The 25,476-nt window shown below is 41.5% G+C and overlaps 2 protein-coding genes across 3 annotated transcripts; one reads left to right on the top strand and one right to left on the bottom strand.

The window, feature by feature from the left end:
• Window positions 1-77: 77 nt before the first annotated feature.
• On the bottom strand, window positions 78-8,518 carry tm9sf1 (transmembrane 9 superfamily member 1). The gene is made up of 9 exons (XM_041065843.1): window positions 8,026-8,518; window positions 5,955-6,165; window positions 5,251-5,382; window positions 4,374-4,496; window positions 3,886-4,244; window positions 2,902-3,056; window positions 2,459-2,644; window positions 1,489-1,762; window positions 78-1,081 (listed from the first exon to the last, which is right to left on the bottom strand). Exons 2-9 carry the CDS (start codon window positions 6,159-6,161, stop codon window positions 688-690), a joined length of 1,830 nt encoding a protein of 609 aa, XP_040921777.1. The 5' UTR covers window positions 6,162-6,165; window positions 8,026-8,518; the 3' UTR covers window positions 78-687.
• Window positions 8,519-8,661: 143 nt separating this feature from the next.
• Window positions 8,662-15,016, top strand: fen1 (flap structure-specific endonuclease 1). 2 transcript variants are annotated; one of them, XM_041065858.1, is made up of 12 exons: window positions 8,662-8,758; window positions 9,210-9,304; window positions 9,497-9,599; window positions 9,697-9,799; window positions 10,217-10,280; window positions 10,548-10,657; window positions 10,811-10,947; window positions 11,444-11,510; window positions 11,826-11,957; window positions 12,052-12,203; window positions 12,868-12,982; window positions 14,723-15,016. In XM_041065858.1, the coding sequence occupies exons 2-12, from the start codon at window positions 9,223-9,225 to the stop codon at window positions 14,798-14,800; spliced, it is 1,143 nt and encodes a 380-aa protein (XP_040921792.1). In that variant the 5' UTR covers window positions 8,662-8,758; window positions 9,210-9,222; the 3' UTR covers window positions 14,801-15,016. The 2 variants fall into 2 exon arrangements, with proteins under 2 accessions (XP_040921792.1, XP_040921793.1); XM_041065859.1 differs by lacking the exon at window positions 9,210-9,304 and having other exon boundaries at window positions 8,715-8,758.
• Window positions 15,017-25,476: the final 10,460 nt, after the last annotated feature.

Genomic DNA, 25,476 nt, shown 5'->3' on the forward strand with positions numbered 1-25,476 from the left:
GTTACAATTGGCTGTAAAGAATTGAAGGAAAAAATATGGTTAAATAAAAATCAGTCTAGAGTTGTTTGCTGGCAATATTGTATTAAAAGCAATTTATTGAAAAGACAATATTTACAATAGAACCAAAATCACAGTCAATGGTGAGCTTAACATACAATGAAAATATTGCTCCCATCGCCAACATTTTGCAATAGCTCTTCAATCTACAAGGCATCATTCCTCTTATCCACTGCAGGGCCATGTCAAACTTAACAGGACATAACATAACTTTTTATATTTTAATTGGATAGCCTGATACAATTTTGTGTGTGGGTGATTATAATTGCCAGCAATAACAATTGCACAGCTGTATAATCAAACAAAACTTCAATATAAGTCAGCTGTCTCAGTGTACTGCAGAGATAAAGGGTTGATCCTGCCAAGCCTTGATAGACCATGAAGTAAGAACCAGAGCAGACGATGACACACTGCATCATACAATGATTAAATTATTTCTTACTCCAACAATAGTAGCTCCTGTAGTTCCATCATTAGCAACTGTCAAATCAAGGTAAAGGCCCCAGTTTCTCCTCCCATTAACCTCACATTATAGGTGTGTGTATGACAAAGAGCAAGAGAGAAGAATGAAGATTGTCCATGTGTGCTATAAGGAAATGTTTGTTTAGAGTATGTACACACATTTCATGTCTAGTCCATCTTGAGGCTACGGTAGATGTAGCGAATAAATGCCAGTGAGGCCCAGAACGAGACGCTGCCCAGCATTAGTGAGAAGACGAGCGCCGTGAGCAGAGAGTAGCCAAAAAACTCTGTGCTCTGAACCAGGCCACTCATCGATGACCGGTTCCGATAGTAGAAAACAGAGTAGACGAAGATGAAGAGGCCAGTCGAACCAGTGCACAGTACGCTCCGCCACCACCACCGGTAATCTTCACCTGACAGCAGGAAGTAGGTGAGAGCCACAGAGATGCAGGCACCCACTGAGAGGAGAATGGCAAAGACGCACAGCAGGATGCCATAGAGGGTGTAGTGCTCTCTGCCCCAAACGGTGGCAAAGATGTAATACAGTTCCACTGAAATGGCACTGAGAGAGGAAATTGATGGAAAGGAGGAATCAAAGTGATGAGATTGGAACTCTGAGACATAATAATAGGAAGTAAAACAAAATCGTACCTTAATGATATCTTCACTACTTTGACAATAAACTCTCTTACTTTAAAATTCAGGACATAAAAAAATCTCATTGTGGGGTGCCTTGTTAGTTCCTACCAAACAATAGTAGTGAGCTATGAATTTACACTAAAATATTTTTTATTGATTATTTATTGTAATTTGGAGTGAAGCTCCTCTAAACTATGCCTATACCACATGTGTAAATTATGATCCTAGACTTTTTCCCTTCTCTGCCCTATGACTATGATGTACGGAGCAGAAACACTTGAATTCATTCAGTTTTACCTTTATTGAAGCTGCACTTTTCCACATGCTCACCTGAATGGCAGGAAGCCCCCAATGGCCATGTGCACAGCAGTGTGTTTGTACCAGGGTTGTGTAGGGATCTGTCGGGGGATGTTACGAGTGCGACAGGGTGCCTGAAAGCTGCCGGCTCGGTTCTTTCCAACAATGCCGCCAATGACAGTGAGGGGAAAGCCCACCAGCACCCAGGCACCTAGCAGGAGGAGCACCGTGGTGGCTGGCAGAGCCTGAGTGGAGCCACTCCACCAATGGATTGAGTTCACTACACTCCACGTCAGGAACAGAGGAGCTGTGGGATTGAATGTCCAAGTGACTTAAGGACAGACACTTCTTTTAATCATTACAGATAATTCTCTGAGAAATGTTGCCTCAGAGTGTTGTTAAAAACTGAGTGTTTTAATGATGGAAATACAATGACATACCTCAGCTTAATTACTCAGTAAGATCGGAAAGTGTTACGTGCCAGAAGGCACATTTTTTAAACAATTTTCTGCACCTGAACTCCTACAAAGTGTTAATGCTGTGAACCCTTAATGAACATGAATAAATTAATAAATGAGTAGAGCAGCATTGTGACCTTTGCCAGATTCTTTTATAAACGTTAAGGTAAAAGCTCGAAGCAAAATTTAGTATGAACAACAATAGTACTGCAAATGAAAAGAGGCAGAGATGAGATGACATGGCCATCATCCTTAATGACAGTATTTATTCTGGATAAAAAGTATCATTAATTTTCATATTGACAAAGGTAAATTTTTATTTTGATAGGGCAAAAATAACAGTCTCTGCCTCCTTCAATGACACAAATGAAGTTAAGAAATAATTTGATTGCTCCTCAGCAGAGAGGTGGTAAGATACATAATGACACTGCTAAACATTGTGGGTGCCACTTTGCTTGAAGACAGACAGTGCTCTATGAATTTGATCTACACAGCTCTTACAACCACAGTGTAAAGTGATCACAAACTCTTCTTATCAGACTCACCAGAGAAGAGAGACGAGGTGAGGATGATGTTCCACACCCAGCACTGGCCGTTGATCTGTGTGTAGAAGCTGCAAGAGACATATCCTGACACACAGCTCGTCAAAGCGTACAGGACAATAGCTGCTGAGTTGATGGCGCCATGGCGGTGCACATTGAACATTCCCAATAATGCCATGACGATGATCCCTGTAGCAAAGAAGAGACATTACGGTGATCAGACTCTGAAGTCTGTACATATGACCTGTGTGCATGTGAACATCAGGTTTCTCACACACTGGTGTTCAATACAAAGACAGTTGCTATGGGTCACTGGTGCTCAGAAAACTAGTCTGCACAGTTTTCGACCAGAGACCTGATATTGTTTTGGAATTTAACAGACTTCTGTGAGGGCATCCACACTCAGTCGTTTGTGTTGCTGTGTTCATTTGAGAATGAACCCTCACCTGTGGCAAGGGTAAGGAACTGAGCCCCCACTCCCAGTACGGCACACAGCAGGCTTTTGTAAGGGGGAAACCTGAAGACATCAGTGTGTATGATCTTCCAGCCATTGTCTCCCTGGTCCAGATCATCACAGCCACCCTCCTCCTCCACATTGTATCTGCAGGTGAGGGAAAAGTGTGTGTGCCATCATGGTAAAATACACCTACTGTAGTGGAAACTGCCACAAATGTGGCTTGAGTGATGTTTGCAGGTGCCTGAATGCCTGTCTGTTTGTGGACAGATTTTGTCAAAGTGATAGTGTTACAACCTTGCAAGATACAGTCACAAAACTTTAAAGGTGTGTAGTTGAGATCAAAATGAAGGCTGAGTTCAGTATGTGTGGGTGTGGTCTGACCCATGCAGACTGGGTACTCATGTATTGATTATTTTCACTCAACAAAATGGTAGAAAATTGAGAAAAATACCCACTATGCTTTCTCAGACTCCATGTTGATGTCTTCAAATTGCTTATTCTGGCAGAGAAACACTAAAGAACCCCCAAATATTCTATATTCAGTGATATAAAACAGGAAAGCAGCAAATCCTATACTTTAGAAGTTCAAATCAGCAAATGTTTAGCAATTCATCTTCCTAAATGACAATGGTAATCAAGATTGCAGTCAATTTTCTATCAATTAACTGACAAATTGTTCAGACACTACCTACACAAATACTAAACATACTCCTATTTACTGAAGCAGAAAGGATTCATATTACACTAATAACTCTGTTCTATTTTCATCTAACAGTGGACATGCAGTGCAATGAATTTGGTAATTGCATTATGAAAAAACTTATAGATATGTTAATAACTTTAGGAGACTTTTATGTTTTCATGTTTTTATGTAACCTGCAGTGTTGCTGGGTACTGTGGCCTTTCATATTAAATATGTGAGACTGTTCACCTTTGACTGAACTCACTATTTTAAGCAGCTTTGCTTACTGACCTGGCAAAGTCATTCTTAAGCACACGCATAAGGATGATGATGACGAAGCCCAGAAGCAACACCACCAGCACCAGTGAGTTAATGATGGACAACCAGTGAATCTCCAGTGTTTTGGGGAAGAATGAGTAGTCTCGGAGGCGCTCAGCTCTCCGGGAGTGAGGCAGATGGGATTCGAACCAGCGCACACTGTAGGTATGGGTGACGGTCAGGCTTCCCCCACCCAAACCGACTCCACCCACCGCTGTACCTGCGCCCTCCTCCAGAGGAACAGGTTTGACGTCTTTTACTGAGACATTGGCGAAGATCACTGAATTGCCGTTGTACTCAATGTTGAAGTCTAGGTGAGTCCACAAACCCACCTGGTGGAGATGAGAGAAAAGGTAGGGAGAGAGACAGAACAAACTAAAAAAGAGATGAAGAATTTCTCTCCCACACATTTCGGTCTACACCACATACCCCTCAAACCTCCAGAAGCACAACAGGTTTACCTTGTGGCTATGAGGAAGGAAGCCACTCTCCTCTATGTATCCCACAAACCCCCAGATTGGAATGTCATCTAGGACAAATTCAAAGTAGTACAGCTCCTCGATGGCCTCACGAAGCTGGTCCACCTATTACGTGCAAAACATACCATGGATCACATCCCATGTGTTTTAATCAAGTGTATAGCTTCCAGTACAACCAATCTTTTAAGGCTTTGTTCATTTGGAATATTAGATGAAACAATATAAAAACTTGATTTTTTTCTTAGGTGACTGTTGGTGTTGTGGCTCCAATTCAATGAAACATCTGTGATGAACCAGTTCTGCTGCATCGTCCTTTTCTCCAGATTTCAAACCAGGTTTTGACTTACAAGGGTACTCTGCTGTGACTGCTCACTCATTTTCCACTCATTAGAGCATAAGATCCCAATGCCAATACATATCTTCAAAGTCATAAAATATTACAGCCTTATAAGAACATGGGCAATATAGGCAAGAACCAAAGTGTCAGTTCCACTATCTTATATTTGTAAGGAGGGAAATTTAGCATTTAAATTGTATGATACTATCTTTTGAAACTACAATACAATAGACTAACATATGCGAGACAGAACCATTTACTCCAGGAATTGGTTAGTGATGATAAAATAGTTTAACCTTACAAAATTTGATGAAATGATTACATGAAATGGTCCTTGTCTGGCAGTATCAACCATACAAGGAACAACTTATGGCATACAGTATATTCATTTTAAAATCAAGTTACTGAATAAATTATAAGCAATTGCAACAATCTATAGGCTGAGTGTATAGTCATTTAACCTAAGATGTCTGGCAGTACACAAAGTGGTAAGGTCAAACTACTCCCTGCTAAAAGAATTACCTGCTTCTCTGAAAGAGTGAGCCGACAAAGAGTTTTTTTATCAACATTCTCTCTGAACTGGATGTGATATAACGACTCTGCCATCCTGTCACCATCCAACACTTCTCCTAGACTCAGGGACTTGTGGTGTACCTGAAGAAGAAATGTTACCATGTGAGTTACATGGTGTAAAATAAGCAGCTTGAAGCATTAGTTGATCATAAATCTTAAAGCAAGTGCCATCAAAACCGCACATAACTCTGTGAGGCAGTTATAGCAGGTAAACTGAAAACAAAAATGCAGCTGGGTACCATTACACATCTTCAGTGCATGATTTGTGTTGCAGTGTTTGCAGCAATGGCAGGGGAAAGATTTTTTGTAGCTAAGTATCGCCAATGTTTCTGTAAAAGGCTGTTTCATCCTGCATTCATTATATTACAAGTCATTTTGCCACTTTTGCCTCACAATGCTGCATACTGCTTATGTGGAAACACATGAACTCAGAAAAGCATTCCATTTCACTTGACCTTTTTTTAAGATCTCATATGACAACACTGTAATTTTATGGCCCGATGGAGATCCACTACCTTTTAGATAAAAGCATTTTTCCCAGAAATGTTGAGGCATTATCCTTACGTTAGCATCCACCTTTAGAATGATAAATCTCCAGTTCTTCTGTGTTACAACAGCCCAACAATACACTGTGAAACAAAATTTAGACTGACCTTCTCTGGCCTGCAAACAGGCAGGGTGTAGTAGTGATATGTCTCCTGGGGATTATGATAAGGGCCCACTTTGTTGACATAAAGGGTCACATTGTCCCCCTGCTTGTAGCCCATAATCCAGCCCGAGAACAAGCACAGGATCAAGATGAGGGGTAGCCCCATTCTCTTCTGGCAGCCACCTGGCAGGTGTCCTACTCCACACTGCATACCCCTGCAACAAAGATGGACACTTCATCAGGAACAAGTGTGATTTAAACTAGACTGCCCTGAGACTTAAAGTATGCCTCTTATTTCAAGTCAAGAAAAGAGCTTGTGCCCATGTCGATTAAGACCAATATGTGACCATTTGTGAGATCATATAAATAGAGAATTTCATGTAGCTTCACTCCCCCAATGTTCCAAAGAACACATAAGAAAACTGAGACAAACTCAGAACTGTGAGACACTGTAACCACCATGAATTGCAACACTTTATCGGTTTTATCAGTAGGTGTTTTTTTTTAATTTCTATCACGAATTTGTGAGATCATAAAGTAAGTAATATTGCCTTGAAATGTCAGGTTCCACCCTAAGTCTTTATCCAATGGGGTCACCCCACAATTCATAGGTATGACCGTGCTCAATCAACTTCAAAAAAGTTTATTAGGAAAATATTTGGTACACTGGATACTAAACTTACATGCTAAAATGCAGTTAACACCTTATTTAGAAAATAGAATGATGGTGTTACAGTGCCATAATAGCCATTCAGGGCTGTAATAGCTGTATGCAAACATGAACAAGAATGACCCATCATACTACACCTTCCTATTTCGTAACCTACAAACCATACAATTTTTGTCACATGGCTAGGTCTCAACCTTTGTGAAAAAATCTCCAGGTGTCAAAAAAATGAACAGGTATCTGTTTTTAGGTAGGATATTAAAAGAGGAATTTAAAAAGCTGGTCCATACTCAGGACTGTCAGGACTGTCTAATCATACTCACTATCCTGCAGTTTTTTGTTGACACTAAAATAAAGCATTGAGAAGTGAGCTAATTTCAGACTAGAACAACCTCACACTGGCACTGATTGTGAATCCAAAAGCACAGTTTATACCACACACGCACAGATTTGTAAACTGAGAGTACAGATTTACACATGGCTGTTTTTTTTGTTGACCCTAGGGGGGCTCCGTAGGAAAATGAATCTCTGGTTTAAAGAGACAAAACTGAACTCTTTGAGCAGATCTCCAAGCACTATGTATGGCAAACACCAGTCACTGCTCATCGCCTGGCTAATACCATCCCAACAGAGGACCATGGTAATGGCAGCAAGGATGAATGCTACCAAATACAGAGAATTCCTTGAAGAAAACCTGCTCCAGTGTCCACATGACCTGAGGAGAGACTTGAAAATGGCAGTTCACACATGTTTCCCATCCAATTTGATCTGGAGAGGATCTGCCAAGAAGAATGGGAGAAACTGCTCAAATCTAGGTGTGCAAGGATTGTAGAGATTTGGCAAAGAAGACTCAATGCTGTAATTAACGCCAAAAGGGCTTTTACAAGTTACTTTTGTAAATGAGCTATTTCAGTTTTAGATTTTTAATACATTTTCTAAAACTTTTTTTTTATTTCAATCATTATAGTTGCTGAATGTAGATTGATAAGCACAAATATGAGTATTACCCATTTAAAATTAAATGTATAACACAATAAAATGTACAAAAGGTGAAGGGGCTTAAATTTTCTGAAGCCAGTATATACCAGCTGGACCATCGAGAGCAGCACAGACACAGGACTTTAGCCGAAGAAGTCATGCTGTTAAGAACCCTTTACGCTAATGTCTAGTGAGCTGAGTATTGGCAAAATTAGACTGTCAATATACAGCAGCAGAGACAAGGTCAAGTTTTAAAAGTACCACAAAACGCAGGGCACATCTTTTTTTGTCTCGATTATGTAGAAGGAAACAGTACTATAAGCCTCACTGATCTGATTCATGTGAAGCAAACAACTGATTTTGACATCTTAGATTTTCATTTTGAGCCCGCAAAAGACTACAAACAAGAAGTTAGCAAAATCTGCTCTACCAGTATCACTGTTGTGTCACTTCAGTCCCGATGCTGCAGAGCCAACAAAACCTGTCTGACCGCCGGATCCCTCTGACTCCAGGCCCCGACAGCCTCCTCTCCGCTCCGGTAAGCGCAGATACTGGAGCTCAACGAAAAGATTTACAGCTAAACATACTGGAAAGCCCAAATCTAATGTCCCACCGTCATTGCGTTCATATCCGGGTACACTGAGTACTTTTTGCTGCCGCACGATACAGTATAGAAGAAGGGGTTCGACTCCACGTCACCTTAAAAAAATAAAATTACGACGACTCTTTTAAGTTTTCCGGAGTGGGCGGAGAAACGAAACACACCTCCGGCGTTACCGGTTATTTGCAGGGGGTAATATTCCTCTCTAACAGACTACATGAAATTCACGTAGTTTATATTTGTGTTTTAACGCCGCCGACAGACTAAGATTTGAAGGGTCTGAACCCCTACCTAAACGACTCTATTATTTTGCTCTACTAACAGGATTTCCTTCCGCCTCAACGAACCAATCGGACGCCTCTCGGGGACTTCCTCGTTAAAACTCAGACCAGTTTAATCACACCTGCATTGTCGATGCTGCACTTCATCGGGGTCTTTGAGAACGCTGTGCTCGATAGATTGACAAGCAATGCCTGCTATTTGATTTCCCGCGAAGCAGACGCATACCCGCGCGCCCGAGACAGCAGAGAGCAAGTGAATAAACTAGCGTAACAGTTAACAGGTAAGTCCGTTATGAACTGTTAAAATTCCCAGACTTATTCAACGCTTAAAGTTAAATGCGATAGGATCTGGTAAACGCTAATAGCAAATATGTGAATACACGTGTTTTTATTTATGTTTTTAGCCCTGCAGTAAACCGCTGCTCCGCGAGCTTTCTCAACACGGCGCATCGAATTTAGCGACTTAAATCGACCTCGTTTCTCTTTAAATGCACTTTAAATACACGTTGCACATAGCTTACTTAACGTCTTAATAGTGGCTAGGAACTACTCTAAATCGGCGTGTATCTTACACTATAAGCAGCACGTATGTAAACAAAATGTAAACGTATATTGTGGGCAGTGTATTGTCCCCTTTAACCCTATACAAGTTGCAGAGACCTATGGAATGCAAGGTCAGGATGATTTATGTATGCGTGTTTTTGCATAATGATGAAAATTATATAATTTCAGATCTAATACCAAAATGGGAATACACGGACTTGCCAAACTGATTGCTGACCAGTCCCCTGGTGCCATTAAAGAACAAGACATCAAGAACTATTTTGGTACATGTTTCCTTTATATCGATGATGTCAGGTTAAGGTTTAATCATCTCCCTAGGATAAATTGGATGGATATGGGGATATGAGGGAGGTTCATATATAGTTGAGGAGGTAGTTACACTTAATGTCTGTATTTTTGTAAACCCCTGTTGTTTTGAACATACTAAATAACTTGCACTTTTCTTTACTTTGCAGGCAGAAAAATTGCTATAGATGCCTCCATGTGCATCTACCAGTTCCTGATTGCTGTGCGACAGGATGGCAATGTTCTGCAGAATGAAGATGGAGAGACAACAAGGTACAACCCCCAAAACGTAAACAGTTAACTCAGCCTGAGAAGTCATAATGGGTACAATGTTGAAATGTGTTTGCAAACTACTTCCGCTCTTCCACAGCCACCTGATGGGAATGTTCTACCGGACAATTCGTATGCTGGAACACGGCATCAAACCTGTGTACGTGTTTGATGGCAAGCCACCACAGCTCAAGTCAGCAGAGGTTGGTATGGGCTCTGACTTTCCATGGTGTTTTTCTCCCTGCATTGCCACTGTGAAAGTCTCTCTTTTAATTGTCATTTCTGTTGTTTGCACATCACCTGTAATCTCGATCACCTGTAAATCAATGGTCAGACACGTGACATTAATAAACATTTTCTGAGATTACGGCTGCTTCTGAAAATTGTAGTTTTTATCATGTTTAACAACTGCATTAGTCTCTGTCTCTTTTGACTAATAAATACATGCAACACATTTTAAAACTGTCAAAATGTGTAAATCATCTATATAGCAATAAAAATGGGCAAAACAGGTTGCATGAACATTTTACAGACTTCTATTTAAAATAGTTTTTTTTACTCACGTCATCTTTCTTGCTTTCTCTTTCTCTTACTCTGTTTGCTTTTCTCTTCACCACCAGCTGGAGAAGAGAGGGGAGAGGAGGGCAGAAGCTGAGAAGATGCTTGCTCAAGCTCAAGAAATGGGTACAATTTATACTTTTCACGCTTCAGCGATGGTCATGAGTAGTGCCAGTCTGGATTTATTGTGCTATGCTTTTATGCAGGCCCTGACCCTGTCAGTGGGGCAAAGAAATGAATTTTTTTCCATTGAGACCATAATCAGTGTGTTTTTAGCAAACCGGCACAGGTATAAAACAATGTGATCAATCTTTCTTGTGTATGCTTTATCTACAGTGCAGTAATTGATTATTTTCTTTATATATTAAAATGTATATTTTTTTCTCATCCCAGGGGAACAAGAGAATATTGATAAATTCACTAAGCGTCTGGTAAAGGTCACCAAACAGCATAATGATGAGTGCAAGAAGCTGCTGAGCCTGATGGGAGTGCCTTACATCGAGGTTAGGTGTAAAGATTTGATTTACTACAATTCTTGCTGGCTTTAAGAATATGCCTTGCAATTAAAGTGTTTTCCCCCATGTTAGAGAAATCAGTTGCAAGACGACAGGTCTGGATGAAATGTGAAATGAAATTTGATGTGTTCTGACTTGTAGGCTCCGTGTGAGGCAGAGGCCAGCTGTGCTGCTCTGGTTAAAGCAGGGAAGGTCTTTGCCACAGCAACAGAGGATATGGACGGGCTGACCTTTGGTACAAATGTCCTGCTCAGACACCTCACTGCCAGTGAAGCAAAGTAATGTTGCACCTACGTTTACTGCTGTTAGGGATGTATTACCAAGATGTTTGGAGAATGGACATGACTTGATGTATCCCTTTTTCGTGGTTCCAGTTTTGATTGTGGTGCAACTTTTGGTGTAACCTATAAATGAATTCTTTTCTCTACTTGATAATGTTAAAAAATGCAATCTTTAATCAATTTGATTGAATTTTATTATCCATAATTGTTTTGGGGGCAAATTGGGATGAAATTACTTGTCACAGTTCACAATGTTCTGCTTTAATGACAGCACTTTTTGTTGCTTTGTCCTACTAGTTCTGTATAAGTTAAGATAAATACAGAACTACACGCTACAATTTAACTTTAAACATTAAATTATTTGAGTATAGATAGCTGTGTATATTTGGATGTGGAGACTATGCACAATGCTGCAACACAAATAATAGTCATTAGATTTACTAGAAATGTCTCAATTTATGCACCTTATAATATATAAGCAAATTGTTTTCAGGAAACTTCCGATCCAAGAGTTCCATTACAGTCGTATCCTGCAAGACATTGGCTTGACTAGTGAACAGGTAAAGTTTTTTCTGAAAGTATAAGCACGCAATTATTTTGTGTAATCTAGAGAGTAATTTTTCATCTGGGGTAAAATTCAACAACCAGTACTGCTTTTATCATGCTGATTTTGCACTCAGCAAAATGTTACCCTAACAGTGCAGTGAGAGCATGCCAAGCAAACCTTTAATAGAAATGTCCCAATACTCAGATTTTCCTGGTAATTAGAACTGTATGTGCTGTGGAACTGTAAGTGTAGTTGGTCAAGGTACACCAGCTGTCATATTTAGCACTTTCTTTCAATAACTGGTTCTTCTTTCCATTGTCCAACCTAGTTCATAGACCTGTGTATTCTACTGGGCTGTGACTACTGTGGCACCATCAAGGGGATCGGTCCCAAGAGAGCCATTGACCTGATCAGACAGTATGGCTGCATCGAGGAGATCCTAGAAAACATTGACACCAGCGTAAGTAGATGTATTTTATAGTCCTGTAGCTCAGCCACAATGACTAGGGGACTTTGCTTCTGATTGTGTATGTGTCTTGCTTGCATTGATGCAGAAGCACCCTGCTCCAGAGGACTGGCTGTATAAAGAGGCAAGGAGTTTGTTTTTGAAGCCGGAAGTGGTGGATTGTTCCTCAGTGGAGCTGAAATGGAGTGAGCCAGATGAGGAGGGACTGATCCAATTTATGTGTAACGAGAAACAGTTCAGGTAAACCCTCCTTATCCTCCTTATCCTCCTTACATGCTGCATGTTGGATTCATCCGCATGGCTTGCTTATTGCAAGAACCAACACCATGGCCATGTTGTTGGTTATAACTGGTTATACAACATTTGAGTTGAGTCTATTGTCCTGGCCTCTCTTAAACGCATAACCATTTAAATATAAAATGAGATTTCTTGCATATTCTGTTTTTATTTTGAACAGCTTTACAGTCACTTAAGTTTAAGTGTATTCCTTTATTATCCCTCAAAGGGGAAATCTGCATTTTACCCACACCAAGTGAACGAAACACACACACAAAGACAAACACACTAGAGACGCTGGGGCAGAGGGCTGCCCCTGGGAGCTGGGGTGGATTGGTGCCTTGCTCAGGGGCACTACAGCCGTGGTCACATATCCATTGTGCTTGGTCAAGGGATTGAACCAGCGACCCTCCGATCTCAGGCCGGTTCAAAGTCCAGAGCTGCATTCTTGCTGCGCCACGGCTGTCAATTGTCTCATTACGTGTTTTATAGTTCAATTGCGCCAATTTTTGTTTTTGCTACTTAAAATATTTGAAGGAAACTTCCAATGAAAATTACGTAAGTGTGAAGGATGGAATGCAGCTTTTTATTTATTGATAAATGTATCTGTGCCTTTATCTGTGTGCAGCGAGGACAGGATGCGTAATGGCTATAAGAAGATTGTAAAGAGTCGGCAGGGCAGCACACAAGGACGGCTCGACTCTTTCTTCTCCGTCACTGGATCTCTGTCTTCCAAACGAAAGGTACATTTAAGAAAATTGATTGATTCAAAATGATTGGATTTAAACAGTTACTACTTTAACGCCTTACAGTAGTATACAGCTCTGGAAAAAATTAAGAGACCACTGCAAATTATTCTGAAATCAGCATCTCTACAAGTATGACAGCCATTCCATTCCTGTGTCTGTTGAATTCCAACACAAGCACACCTCAGTCTACTTAATGAGGTACGGATTAGGTGATCACCTGAACCAAATCCTATTTAATGAGGAAAAGTATAAAAACCACTGCTGTGGTCATCACCATCCTCCTGATGACTGGCTGGATGGCAAAAACAGTGCTAGTAGTACCTCAAAAGTAATAGGAATCAAAAAAATAACTAGTGACCATGCCAAAAGAGTTGAAAAGAAAAGTTTTGTTTGAGGAAAAGAAGAGTTAAATTCTGGCTTTACTGGCAGAGGGATTACAGTAAGCGTCAGGTTCACTCAGCAACCGTAGGATGACATCGAGTGACCTACAAAAAGTATGGCAAATGGCGTGAAGTGCATGGCAAAAACATTTTGAAACAGGCTCCTAGGGCAGGGCTCAAGTCATGTAAAGCTCGAAAAAAACCCTTCGTCAATGAGAAGCAAAGAAAAGCCAGGCTGAGGTTTGCAAAAGACCATTAAGATTGACCATAGAGGACTGGAGAAAGGCCATCTTCTTTGATGAGTCCAATTTTCAGCTTTGCCAAACACCTCGTCATCTAATGGTTAGACAGAGACCCGGAGAGGCCTGCAAGCCAGAGTGTCTCACACCCACTGTGAAATTTGGTGGATGATCAGAGATGACCTGGAGGTGCTTGAGCAAGGCAGATTCGTCTTTACGAAGGACACATGAATCAAGCCACGTACAAGGTTATCTTGGAAGAAAACTTGCATGCTTCTGCTCTGACAATGTTCCCCAACTCTGAGGATTGGTTATTCCAGCAGGACAATGCTCCATGCCACACAGCCAGGTCAATCAAGGTGTGGATGAAGGACCACCAGACCAAGGCCCTTTCATGGCCAGCCCAATCTCCAGACCTGAACCCAATTGAAAGCCTCTGGAATGTGATCAAGAGAATGGATGGTCAAGCTGAGCTGCTTAAATTTTTGCACCAAGAGTGGCACAAAGTCACTCAACAGCAACATGAAAGACTGGTGGAGAGCATGCCAAGACGCTTGAAAGATGTGATTGAAAATCAGGATTTATGAACTCTTCCTAACTTAAAACATTAGTATTGTGTTGTTGAACTTGTTTTCTTTGCATTATTTGAGGTTTGAAAGCACTGCATCTTTTTTGTTATGTTGACCATTTGTCATTTTCTGGAAATAAATGCTCTTGGTGACAATATTTTTATTTGGAATTTGGGAGAAATGTTGTTAGTAGGTTATAGAATAAAACAAAATGTTCTTCTTACTCAAACACATACCCATAAATAGTAACATCAGAGAAATGGATAATTTTGTAGTGGTCTCTTAATTTTTTCCAGAGCTGTATGTGCTATCCCTTGTCTGACTCTTTATCTATTCCTTTTACTCTTTATCTATTTACTTGTAAAGATTAAGGTAAGTAGGTGTTAAGTAAGCTGCTTTTTGATGCTGGTGTATATCATGAAATTTTCCAGTCCCTTATTTTCTTTTTTTTTTTAAAGCAAGTTGCTGTTCTTCGTGTTCAGTTATTTTTTGACTGTTGAATATGTTAAATATATATATATTTATATTTATATTTGTCTTTTGTAGGAACCTGATTTAAAAGGATCAGCAAAGAAAAAGCAGAAGACTGCGGCCACGTCCAGCAAATTTAGGAAGAGCAAATAGACTAAACATAGTCTTCCAGTTGACACAGGAAGACGCTGCAACACAATAGGAGGTTGTGTAATGATTAATTCTGCAGAAAAATTGTTATACATGACCAAACATCATGATGGTCATGTGAAAAACTCCAAGATTCGTAGTGTCTTCATGAGCATTTAAACACCTTTGTCAAAGTGTTTTTTTTCTGTTATGTAATAAAAGCAAAGAAGTCTTTTTGTATAGCAACTTGTCATTTGATTTTATTTACTCATTTTGAGTTAATTGACAGTTATGTCAGTTAAGACAGTGTGTGCATGGCCCATGCCATGTTAACTACTTTTACCATAAAACCATCCCCCCAAGTAAAAGTCATTGATTACATTAAGAGCAGTTGTCTATACTTGTTCTGGGCAATTGTAGAAAAAAACCTGTTTCAATTTGCACAAGATTTGAGACTGGGACAGAGGTTTACCTTCCAGCAGGACAATGATGCTAAACACACTCCTAAAGCTTGACTGGAGTAGTTTAAAGAGAAACATTTAAAGGTCTTGGTAGGCCTAGTCAAAGCCCAGACCTCAATCCAGTTGAGAATCTGTGGCATGGCTTGAAGACTGCTGTGCACCTACACAACCCAACTAACTTGAAGGAGCGGTAGCAGTTTTGCTTGGAAGAATGGACAAAAATCCCAGTGGCTAGATAAGAGATAAGACTTTACTGATCCCACAGTAGGGAAATTTACTTGTTAGGCGGCTCACAAGAAAAACAGGAAAAAAGGATAAAGTTAATCTAAGAAAGTTAAAGATACAAAAACAGTAAAAACTGGCAAGATACAAATTTACATGATGATGGAGGAGTGATAAGTAGGATACTGTGAGAAAGAAAAAATATTGCACAGGCCTGCCATAGACAGATGAAAAGTTAGGCCAAACCAGAATTTAACAGTTGTGCAGTCTGACAGCAGAGAGAATGAAGGACCTGTGGTGGCGCTCCTTCCTACACTGTGGATGTCTAAGTCTGCTGCTGAAGGAGCTGCTCAGCGCCTCCACAGTTTGCTGCAGGGGGTGAGAAGTGTTGTCCTCCTCTCACCCATCTCCTCCACAGTGTCCAGCGGGTAGCCCAGGACAGAGCTGGCCCTCCTGACCAGCTTGTTCAGTCTCTTCCTGTCCCGGTCTGTGCTGCCCGCTCCCCAGCAGACCACGGCATAATGGACAGCGGAGGCTACCACAGAATCGTAGAATGTCTTTAGAAGAGGCCTGCACACTCCAAAGAACCTCTGTGTCCTCAGAAGGTGGAGGCGCCCAGTCCAGTTTATTGTTGAGGTGAACACCCAGGTACTTTAAGCTGTCCACCAACTCAATGTCCGCACCCTGGATGTTCACCGATGTGTGGGGTAGTGTCCTTCTCCGGAAATCGATCACCATCTCCTTCGTCTTACTGGTGTTTAAGCACAGGTAGGTTAGATGTGCTAAGCTAATAGATACAAACCCCAAGAGACTTGCAACTTTAACTGCAGCGAACAGTGGCTCTTTACTTTTTGTTTGTATACTTGCAACCACAGCAGTTGTCATGTGACAGGACAGCTCAAGGAAGGAGAGCAGTTAGCTCCATGGAAGGAAGGGAAACAAGCAAAAATCAAGGAAAATTTTTGCCAAAAGTAGGTTTATTGGTTGTCATTGGTCCCATATTTTCTTTGAATGTACACATAATGTGAAAAATAGTATTTTATATTGTGTATTTTGAGTATATTTAATGCTAACTCTAAAACAGAGATTAGCATGCTAATATATCATGAGATTTTTACAAAAAAATGTAATTTCAACAACAGTCATTTCCATCACTTTGTTTATTGTGATGGAAAAGATGTGTTGTGATGGAAATGACAATGCCAATGTTAGAAATGCATTTATTTGGCTTATATCACTTAAAATACTGTGTATTAAGTGAAATAGTTATACTAAACACTTCATCAACTAATTCATATTGTGTGTACGCATAAACTACAAGAACAGAATAGATACTTAAATGTGACACCATCTGTTCTTACAGAGAAAGGATTAAATCAGTTTGTCTCAACAAAACAGATGCAGAAATTTGACTGGCTGAAGTTGAGAATTTCATGGCTGGAACACCACCACCACAGTCACCAGCAGACACTGGTGTTGGTGAAGGGTAAAGGAAATGAAGGATAAAGGAAAGCATCCATATGCAAGTTTGTAGCAGTTTGTTTATAAGTTTAAAGCACTCGTTTCAGAAAGATTAATAAATGTTAATGTTAGTTTTCAATTTTCCAGTGAATCAGCATTGTGAAACAAGTCAGTCAAGAGGACATTACCTTCACTGCACAACCACTAAAATGTACTCACTGTGGCCACTTGTCTCTGTATAGGCAATTTATTATGTGCAATAATTGTAAATCATAACTAATCTACTCCAGACAGCTCAACTTACAGCAAATACTAGTATTGACTGAACCTACCCTTCACGCTGGTAAATTGTTCGATTCTTGGCACTGAAGCTTGAAGGGTATGTTCTAAATTTCCCAATCTGGTCTTAAAACAGTAGTCAGGTGCCAATATGAACAGTGAGCTTTTCCTTGTAATTATTCCTCCTGTTTATACTGGCCATTAAAAATCTCTTCCAAATGCACTTCCAGTGTAAGTGAGGGGGTAAAAACTCTCAGCCTTGGTTTTCTGCTAAAATGTATTTCAAGGTTTATTTGAAGCTTTTAAGAGGCTTTGGGAGCCTGAGTTAGTCAAATAAGTAAATATCTAAGTCAGTGTTTTTCTTATGAAATTCCCTCATTGTGTTCCAACATTGTGTTTCACTGTTGAGCTTCAGGATAGTAAAAAAGAGATGAAATTCTGTACTTAGTAAAAGTTTAACTTTGAAAGGTTTTCAGTTTTTTGAAATGTAGCTCAAGTTTTCCCAGTGAATAAAGGTGGTGATAACTTGAACAACTATTTCCCAATTCCAAAACTAAGATTTGTTGTTAAGTTTGACAGCCAATATGTGCTCATCTAAATTCTAACAATTCTTCAGCCCCAGCAGTTGCACTTTAGACCACAACAAAGCACAAAAACAGCATTTAAATTTGCTTTGCTATCTGTGTACGGGTTTAAATCATCTACTTTTGTAACAAGACAATGGGTCCACAGCCAAGATAGCTGATCTGTGAGGCAGTAGTATGGCAGTGCTTTGAGCTGTCAGTGTCAGAATGCTAACATTCTCACAATGACTAGATAGATAGATAGAGATACTTTATTAATCCCCGTGGGGAAATTCGTTTGTAGCACCAGTCACAAGGAGACAATAAATACACTCTATAAAGGAAAAATAAATTTGGAAAAGAAATACAATATATACAGGAGGGGGCCTTATATACACATACATACACACACACATGGTAGCAGACAATTGCACATAAATAAATAAATATTTACACACATATATATACACATATATACACACTTACATACATACATATATATATACATATACTATATATATATATATATATATATATATATATATATATATATATTAACTGTATATATACAGTTAATGTAACTGAGATATATAGCGCACCCTAGATGATGCATTAGTCCAGGTTTGTGAGCACAGACACAGATGTGTTATAGTGTCTGATGGCGGACGGCAGGAATGACTTCCTGTACCGCTCCTTAGAGCACCGTGGTAGCAGAAGTCTGTTGCTGAAGCTGCTTCCCAGATTGTTCACAGTTTCATGGAGCGGGTGGGAGGGACTGTCCATGATTGTCCTCAGCTTTGACAGCATTCTGTCCCTCGCCACCTCCTCCAGGTTGGCAAGTTTAAAGCCAACAACAGACCCTGCCTTTTTAATGAGTTTATCCAGTCTGTTGGCATCCTTTGCTTTAATGCCAGCACCCCAGCACACCACAGCAAAGAAGATGGTGCTCGCCATTACAGACTGGTAGAACATGTGGAGCATCCTGCTGCAAACACTGAAGGACCTGAGTCTCCTCAGGAAGTAAAGTCTACTCATGGCCTTCCTGTAGACAGCATCAGTGTTTGTGGACCACTCCAGTTTATTGTCCAGATGAACACAGAGGAACTTATAAGTAGACGCTATTTCTACCTCTTTCCCACTAATACAGACAGGAGAGAGCGGGGACTGACTCCTACTGAAGTCCACTACCATCTCCTTTGTCTTGGCCACGTTCAGCTGCAGGTGATTCTCCCCACACCACCTGACAAAACTCTCCAGAGGGCCCCTGTACTCATTCTCCTGTCTTCTCTCCACACACCCGACTATGGCTGTGTCATACGAGTACTTCTGGAGGTGACATAACTCAGAAGAGTACTGGAAGTCAGCCGTGTAGGTGGTGAATAGAAAGGGAGACAGCACAGTTCCTTGAGGAGCCCTGGTGTTGCTCGTCAGGAGGTCAGACTCACAGCTCTGCAGCCTCACAAACTGTGGTCGGCCTGTCAGTTAGTCCTCAATCCATGAGAAAAGGGGAGCCTCCGCCTGCATTTTCTCTAATTTAGCACTCAACAGTCTCGGCTGGATGGTGTTGAATGCAGAAGATAAGTCGAAGAACATGACCCGTACTGTGGTGTTCAGTCTGTCCAGGGAAGAGTAAGCCCTCTGCAGAAGGTATATTATTGCATCATCAACTCCCACCTTGGGCTGATATGCAAACTGCAGTGGGTCTTGGTATGGGCTCACCAGGAGTCTGAGGTGTGACAGCACCAGCTGCTCCATGACCTTCATAACATGAGGGGGTTAGGGTTAGGGTTAGGGTTAGGAGGGTCTGTTTGGAGAGGGAAGGGGGAGGAAGGTGGCGGAGGGGTTAGGGGCCCTAGGAGGTGTGAAGAAGTCCACTGATCACTCAGAGGAGAAGTGGGGGCACAGTTGGGGGAGGGGGAACTGGAATCAAACCTGTTGAAAAACTGGTTTAACTCACTGGCTCGGTCCACATTCCCTTCAGCTACACATCTTCCTTTCCTCTGGAAACCAGTAATCGCTCTCATTCCACTCCACACGTCCCTGGTTTGGTTTCTCTCCAGTCTCTCCTCCAGCTTCCTCCTGTAGGCGTCCTTACTCTCCTTCAGACTGTGTTTCAGTTCCTTCTGGACTCTCCTGAGCTCAGTGCGGTCCCCAGCCATGAAGGCCCTCTTCTTATCATTCAGAAGGGCCTTCGGGTCACTTGTCACCCATGGTTTATTGTTAGGGTAACGGCGCACCTTCTTGGTGGGGATGGAGTTGTCCATGCAGAATTTGATGTACTCAGAAACACAGTCAGTTAGTCCATCCAGGTCGTCACCATGTGGTTCATACAGAGCAGGCAGTCAGTGGTTTCCAGAGCGTCACGCAGGGCATCCATGGCACCATCAGACCATTTCCACCACAGGTGTGTATGATGGGGAGAGCAGGACAAGATTGTGGTCAGACTTGCCCAGTGGAGGGAGTGCAGTGGTGACATTAGCATACAGTAAATCCAAAGTCTTATTGTCTCTTGTTGTACACTGGACATACTGATGGAATGTGGGGAGAGTGGAGGAGAGACAGGCATGGTTAAAGTCCCCTGTGATGAAGATGAAGGCACTGGGATGTTTAGTCTGCAGGTCGGCAGTTACAGAGTGTATGACGTCACAGGCTGCGTCTGCTTTACCGGTCGGAGGAATTGTCTTATTGTCTCTTGTTGTACACTGGACATACTGATGGAATGTGGGGAGAGTGGAGGAGAGACAGGCATGGTTAAAGTCCCCTGCGATGAAGATGAAGGCACTGGGATGTTTAGTCTGCAGGTCGGCAGTTACAGAGTGGATGACGTCACAGGCCGCGTCTGCTTTACCGGTCGGAGGAATATAGACGGTGACGGCGATAATGTTTGTAAACTCCCGTGGCAAATAATATGGAGGAAGTCCGACAGCAATAAGTTCCACGTCTGGACTGCACACGCGCTCCTTGACGTGGATATGCTCCGGTTTACACCACCTGTTGTTGACGAGCACAGCAACCCCCCCTCCTTTCTTCTTACCAGCCGCATTGGTGTCCCAGTCCGCTCGCACTGTGTGGAATCCGGCGATCGTAACATTTGAATCCGGTATCAGTCCGTGCAGCCACGTTGAAGCACATGATGCTGGCCTCTCTGTACTCCTGCTGGGTCCGTGTGAGCGCCTCCAGCTCGTCCATTTTGTTTGCCAGTGACCTGACGTTACCCGTGATGATCGCGGAGACACAGGGTTTAAAACGCAGCTTCTTCAGCAGTCTTCTCACTCCTGCCCTGCATCCTCATTGTCTCCTCCTCAGTTCCTCTGGGAGTGTAAACGATGCCAGGGGTCTTCTCAGCATGGCTGCTGGGGGCCCCAAGCAAGCCAAGCACCAGGAGCAGGAGAAAAAAGTTTCTAAATCTCAGATTCATGCTGCCAAAGCACTAAAAAAATCAACCAAGGACAGATCAAAACGAAAGTAGACAAGAAACAGACACACTAAAACACTAAACACTAAAGAAAAGCTTAGAAAAACGTTAAAAACTACTGCAAATGCAGGGAGCTGCTGCTACAAGCTGCCATCTGAGACAGCGCCATCTTGGTCAAGATTAAGACGGTTGTTTCTAAGCATGCGTACTGTTTACCATTTTCAGCATCTTAGTTAAGTGTGTTAGTGTGCTGTCCTTGCTATAGCTGCTGTGTATAACTTGACAGATAAATTCTTCGTTAATATCAACACTCTGAAGACAGTTGTCCCGTTGTCCACAGGTTTAATGATATTGAAAGGAAAGATGAAACTAAAACACTCAAAAAGAGCATAATTAAACATATGCGTTCTTTTACTATGTATGTTCATTTATCATTCAGTGTACAAATCAATTTGTCACATGAATTAAATCTTGTTTTTATCTTCACAGTTTTCAATGTATTTTTCCTTTAACTCAAAATAAAATACATTATTTTAATCCAAACTCAAATCAAACATGAAATCAGTTATGCATATTTATGACTTTTACAATGACTTTCATAAAACTTCCCATGGCTTAGTGCAAAACATTATAAAAGATACCATTATCTCAATCATCTGTAAGTAAGAACAGCAATGAAACAAACATATACATACCCACGATGCTACAGTGGGGCTAAGACGAAGTGTGGATGTCACTGAATTATGTCCATCATGAACCTCATTCTAAGCCATGCTTGCTCACGTCCTTCAAACAGGTCACATGACACTGCTTTCTCCAACTCTTAAAGTGACCACAACTAAATACAAAAAACATTTATAAACATTGCACAAACACAGAGAATGCCTCAGGAATTTCACACAAGAACATATTCATGACAAAGCAGTCACATCAAATCAATTGTGTTTATATTTCCCAAAATCAAAATAAATTGTCTCAAAGGCCTTTACAATCTTTACAACATAGGACCATAGACTGTATAAGACATGGACGTAGCACCCGTGATGTCACCCATTGGTTTTGGGGAGTCGGCTTTGTGACCAAACCATGGGCATTTGAGCTGCGCCATCTTGGATTTTAGTGGGAGTGTACTTTCCATATTTGGCGAACAGGCGGCTACTCTACGGGTCAGCTGGCTGAGAACCCGGCCACTTAGCTCGGAGCAACCGAGCTAGGCTAACAAGCTAAGCAGCAGCTACACGCAGCTACATCCATCACACGACAGTCCCTGAGTCCGACCCGACTAGCTCGACCCCGCACGACCGCGACACAGAGCATACAACAGAGATCATAATGTTGCTGCTGTGTTTTAAACATGACTGTTTCAGATAGACAGGTTTTAGATGGAGCTGCAGGGTTTGGTGGAGTTGTGGGGGGAAATTTATTTCTAGCCTGTTATTTAACTGTGAAACAATCATTATTATTTCATATTGATAAAATATATTAAAAAGTTAAAAACATTATTATTGTTATTATTATTATTGTCATTATTATTAATGATAACGATAAAAAATAATGATGATAATAATATTAAAATGTTTAATATTTAATATTTACCGGTTTTCACTGCTGCCTCCACCCACTATCCACTTACAGTTACAGCAGCACACAAACAACAGCAGCCGCTTACTGACGGAGCTGCTCTGTCCATGCAATGTCGGACTTTTTAAACAGAAAAATGAGATGAAATAAAATTGTAGCCTAGTATTCCCGCAATAAACAGACTCTGAGAGCACGGAACACACCTCAGCAGCGTTCCTAACATTATCCACTCCGCTCCTCTATCTGTATCAGCAGCGACCATAAATCGGCAATTAAGTCATAAGCCAGCGGCAAAATATGCCGGTACATGCTAATTAGTGCAAACATCCAGGTAAAATAGTGAGAAATTTACTTACCGAAAAAACTGCAACACAGACTCCTTAGACGGTTGGTTAGTACAGTCCACACTACAACAAGCCATATTATCACAAAAACCTATCCGAACATTGGCAAACAAACACGGACACTGCAGCGCCTTGCCCCCATCACCTCTGCCGAATCAAGGCTAAGATCCTCAACTGAGGGTGTCCTATGCAAGGGGGGAGTTGTAGGTTTCAGCAGTGAGGATCACTTCCGCGTTCAAAAAGCTGCAGTTCCTCGGCTGCCGCTGGGGGCCGGCTCCAGAAGTGAGCAATTCTCCATTGACCCCCATGTTAAAATAGCCAACTTTACAGCCTAAAAAAACATATTTACAGCCTGGTACATTTTTTGTTTTTGGTCTCCATTGATAGTTTCCACCTCCGTGAATACTGTTGGGGGGGATTCACAACCGATCCACAACCGTTTTAGTGTTATTTAGACTTAATAAATTAGGGTGTGGTTACGTTGAGTGACAGCCCATAGACAGGCACAGGCAGTTAGCTCTTTGCTAAAGCATCAGCTGGGCTAGGCGGCTACCTCCAGCGGTTGACAGGGGCTGCAGTGTCCGTGTTTTGTTTCAGCAGTGAAAACCGGTAAATATTAAATATTAAACATTTTAATATATTATTATCATCATTATTTTGTATCATTATCATTAATAATAATGACAATAATAATAATAATAATGTTTTTAACTTTTTAATATATTTTATCAATATGAAATAATAATGATTGTTTCACAGTTAAATAACAGGCTAGAAATAAATTTCCCCCCACAACTCCACCAAATCCTGCAGCTCCATCTAAAACCTCTCTATCTGAAACAGTCATGTTTAAAACACAGCAGCAACATTATGATCTCTGTTGTATGCTCTGTGTCGCGGTTACACGGGGTCGAACTAGTCGGGTCAGACTCAATTAAATTAAATTAAATTAAATTTTATTTATATAGCGCCTTCCACAATCAAAATTGTCTCAAAGCGCTTTACAGAGACCCAGAGCCTGACCCCAGAGCAAGCACTTAAGGCGACAGTGGCAAGGAAAAACTCCCCTTTAACAGGAAGAAACCTTGAGCAGAACCTGGCTCAGATGGGGGACCCTCCTGCCGATGGCCGGGCTGGGTGAAAGGAGGAAAAGGAGGAAGATAGGACAGCTAGGAATGGAGGAGAGGGGGAGAAGGACATGCAGCATAATACAGACAATGGACAATATTAGGAGGTCAGCATTTACATTACAGTTAGTGAACAGTTATTGGATAAGCAGATTACAGTTATAATAGGAAACAGAGCACAGAGGCAAAAAGCTGTCATGACTGGTAATTATTTACACTAGACAATTTCCCTTTGGGAAATCGCGAGAGTGGTGCATTGCACTGCTAGTAATGTTGTGTGCTTCGCAAAACCCAGTATTGACACTATTGTGTGTGTGTGTGTCTGAATGTGTGTGTGCGTGTGTGTGTGTCTGTCTGTCTGTGTGTGTCTGTGTTTGTGTTTGTCTGTGTGTGCCTGAGTGGGTCTGTGTCAATACTGGGTTGTGCTTCGCACAACCCAGTATTGACTATTGTGTGTGTGTGTGTGTGTGTGTGTGTGTGTGTGTGTGTGTATGAGTCTGTGCGTGTGTCTGTGTTTGAGTGCCTCTGTCAATATTGTGCGGTGCTGGCGCACCGCACAATATTGGCTTTGTGTGTGTCAGTCTGTCTATGTGTGTGTCTGTGTTTGTGTGTGTCTGTGTGTGCCTGAGTGGGTCTGTGTCAATACTGGGTTGTGCTTCGCACAACCCAGTATTGACTATTGTGTGTGTGTGTGTGTGTGTATGAGTCTGTGTGTGTGTGTTTGTGTTTGTGTTTGTGTGCCTCTGTCAATATTGTGCGGTGCTGGCGCACCGCACAATATTGACTTTGTGTGTGTCAGTCTGTGTGTGTGTGTGTGTGTGTGTGTTTGTGTGTCTGTGTCAAAAGGGGGCTGTGCTACGCACAGCCCCCTTTTGACCCCTATAGTTCTGCTATAGTTTTAATTACAAAGACAGAGAGACATAGAGTTGTTACAGGGAGAGAGAGAGCCACAGCTCTTGCAGTCACGGTTGCCATGGGGATGAGCTTTCCCGCCGCTGAGGCAGCTCACAGGTGCTCTGACGAGCTCATTTTCGGCCGAATCGGGCCTGCCGAACAACTGCTATCCATGGAAAAACAAAACATGGTATCGCTAAACAAACGGCACCGTCAAAGAGACAAGACTTTAAGGAAGACCTGAATCTATTTTTTATGGTCCTACTGTCTAAAATGGGGATTTTACAGCAAGTTTCAAAAAGGGGGATTTTCTGCTTTTCTCCAAAAATCCTCTGCTCGATTAACATTGGAGT

Source organism: Toxotes jaculatrix, chromosome 20 (genome assembly GCF_017976425.1).
Source record: "Toxotes jaculatrix isolate fToxJac2 chromosome 20, fToxJac2.pri, whole genome shotgun sequence".
NCBI lineage: Eukaryota > Metazoa > Chordata > Actinopteri > Toxotidae > Toxotes > Toxotes jaculatrix.

Bases quoted from the DNA above. Each gene is read 5' to 3' on its own strand.
- fen1 (XM_041065858.1), top strand. From the start codon at position 9,223: ATGGGAATACACGGACTTGCCAAACTGATTGCTGACCAGTCCCCTGGT. The intron at 10,658-10,810 runs GTTAGGTGTAAA...TCTGACTTGTAG, and splicing joins TGGGAGTGCCTTACATCGAG to GCTCCGTGTGAGGCAGAGGC. The intron at 11,958-12,051 runs GTAAGTAGATGT...GCATTGATGCAG, and splicing joins TAGAAAACATTGACACCAGC to AAGCACCCTGCTCCAGAGGA.
- tm9sf1 (XM_041065843.1), bottom strand. From the start codon at position 6,161: ATGCAGTGTGGAGTAGGACACCTGCCAGGTGGCTGCCAGAAGAGAATG. The intron at 5,383-5,954 runs GTCAGTCTAAAT...TTTCTTCTTCAG, and splicing joins CTGTTTGCAGGCCAGAGAAG to GTACACCACAAGTCCCTGAG. The intron at 1,082-1,488 runs GTGAGCATGTGG...TTCCTCTCTCAG, and splicing joins GGGGGCTTCCTGCCATTCAG to TGCCATTTCAGTGGAACTGT.